The sequence below is a fragment of the Penaeus vannamei genome, chromosome 21 (assembly GCF_042767895.1).
Source record: "Penaeus vannamei isolate JL-2024 chromosome 21, ASM4276789v1, whole genome shotgun sequence".
Classification (NCBI taxonomy): Eukaryota; Metazoa; Arthropoda; class Malacostraca; order Decapoda; family Penaeidae; genus Penaeus; species Penaeus vannamei.
In genome coordinates, this window is record NC_091569.1 from 32,097,955 (window position 1) to 32,100,454 (window position 2,500).

General features: G+C 37.8%; 1 protein-coding gene and 1 long non-coding RNA gene across 2 annotated transcripts in view; one reads left to right on the forward strand and one right to left on the reverse strand.

The window, feature by feature from the left end:
• The window catches only part of Rim2 (replication in mitochondria 2), a 40,810-nt gene extending 38,805 nt beyond the window's left edge, over positions 1-2,005 (reverse strand). The window contains exon 1 of the mRNA XM_070136095.1: positions 1,855-2,005. Within this exon, the coding sequence (XP_069992196.1) occupies positions 1,855-1,898 (44 nt within the window). The 5' untranslated portion in view covers positions 1,899-2,005. The remainder of the gene's footprint in view (positions 1-1,854) is intronic.
• A 120-nt stretch (positions 2,006-2,125) lies between these two features.
• The window catches only part of LOC113806749 (uncharacterized), a 9,234-nt gene continuing 8,859 nt past the window's right edge, over positions 2,126-2,500 (forward strand). Inside the window, exon 1 of the long non-coding RNA XR_003475821.2 lies at positions 2,126-2,313. This is a non-coding gene — a long non-coding RNA (uncharacterized lncRNA). The remainder of the gene's footprint in view (positions 2,314-2,500) is intronic.

Genomic DNA, 2,500 nt, shown 5'->3' on the forward strand with positions numbered 1-2,500 from the left:
ATTAGAGAACACTGAATCTTTTTCTGAGTGCTTACAGTAATATTATAGTATTCAATACAGTTCACTCTCTTTAGGCCAAGGTGAACAGCATTTAGGTATCTTTTAGAGTGTTTAAAAGAGGCCTGAGTAGGCTAGCAAGGGTCATAGGCGAATATCCTTTTCAGTCTGAGGCAATTTCCTATACAAATAGAATAAAAAAGAAAAAAAAAAGAGAAAAGAAAAGAAAATATATAACAATATAGACAGAAAAAGAGTATAAAATGTTTCTACATCTGTAAAAGCTTGTTTCCTAGCAGCTATGTTGTTCTATTTCAAATACACTTGGAACTTCTTAAGATCTGCCTGACAGAGCAATACATAATGATCACTGGCACTGCTTTAAATGATTCAACAAACTAGCTTCCACTATGTGTATTCTGCAATGGTCTACAAAGCCTTGACTTGCCATAACATATGTACTGGTGGTTTGTTGGCTATTGCCAAGGTGCCAAAAGGAATGGAGGCCATGTTCAACAGTGGCACATGTGCAATGTCTCACAAGTGCTTACCAAAACAGCTTTGTGTATGTGTATATATATTTTTCTTTACTAATGCACAAATGAAATTATATACGTAATACTAAAACCCTCTATGAAAGCATTCAAGCACTTATAAAATAAGAACTCCAGGCCAAATAATAACATACTCGTAGGATTCTTTTAGCCAGGGTTCTACAAGCCTTAACAGAGTCTAGGGCCTGGCTCAAGGAATATATAGCCTATATCACTTTTGGTCCGGCCTGGGTGCACTATGGACAAGGCAAGCCAGTCTTACAGCATTTGTAGCACAGATCCTATATATATATATATTTTTTATTATCATTTGTAGCAAGACATGCTGTATAGTCCAGGATCTTAGGAATTTGTTAAATATCATTATACAGTTCCATACCCATTAAAAACAATTGGCCAAGGATACGAGTTCAGTAGCCATATCCAGATTCCTCACGGATAGGTGTATGGCACACATGTGCGCATGCACATATAAATGTCATTTCTGGGTAATAAGAGCACTGGATACTGCACTACCTAACCTTCCCTAACTTGACCTAACCTTGCCTAACATCAACTTGTGTCAACGCTATTATCTTGTTTGCGGGCAGAAGTACAATTTAACCACACAAGCACAGGACAAGGCCGTACGGATAACTATAACCAATCAGGATATGGCTGCCATACCAGTGGTCAGTTCGAAAATATTTTGAAAACAGAGTTGGCCAAGCAGTATGAGATTGTGATGTAATCAAACAGCAGACTAGGTAGCTGGAGGAGGCTCCAAGGCCAGGCATGAGTATGATTAGTGGAACCTGGGTATAATAGTGACAAATGAGACATTCATTCTAATAACAATACTAAGCATACTTGATATGGGTGCTAATAAATGATCTTTCGAAATGAGTGAACTATGATTATTTACACATGATGCTGCATGGGTGTTCAAAGTGGTCCTTCTATTACAAAGCTGATTCTAAATACAATAATAAAATAATCATTTTACTAATAATGATATTATTACTGTAAATGCCCTCATCTAAATTCACCCTTCCTTGCCTCGTGGAGACCATCTTCAATATTTGGTTGATGTATAACCCAATGGGACAAATTTACCTGTATGATCGTTAGTATAAAACTGTTATTATATACTTCGATGAATAATGTACACTGCTAATCAATTCAGGTAAAGGAAAAAATAGTTTGGTAAAATTTCTCCGCAGAAAAAAAGACCGTCAAGCCGATGGGCTACATAATACATCCCATAGAATATTCAACCATCAATTTTAATCAAATAAACAAATCAAATGTTTAATTCACTCACCCTCCAGCAAATAGGTGAATGAAAGTATCTCGATTCAAACTCATTTTGTTGCTAATCCAACACGATTTATCCCAAAATCAGTCTCGCCCTCCTCCCTCATCACTAGTTAACCCATCACTGATCGTCTGCTGAAGCGAGTGTTTTGGGTTGGTTTCCATCACGTGATCACTCGATGATGATTGGTCGGCGGTGTGTCCCGGGTGGCTCCGATTGGTCACCTGCTAGCCTCGGATGGCGTTGATTGGTCACCTGCATGTCCCAGGGAACGCTGATTGGTCGAAATCTTGGGTCGTGGCCATGTGAACACGTGAACTTTGTTTACATCCTCAGATGAACCTCGACATAACGAACTGTACATAGTCGTAAAAGTAAAAACAATCATTAATGCAACAGTTGTTGGAAATGGTTTTCCATAATGTCTACACTTCATGAGAGTAGCCCAGGGACAGTGCTCACGAGGTAACAGAAGTACACTTCATATTCAAATATATGTGCTACGCCGTGAATTTCTATTTTGCTAAACTGTTGTCAAACATAAAACCTGACCTCATAGTGCACATTAAACCAAGGCTATACCTGTAGTATCCATGATAACTTATTATATAATTCTTAAAGTATAACCATTAAATCGAGTATAACTGTTCAT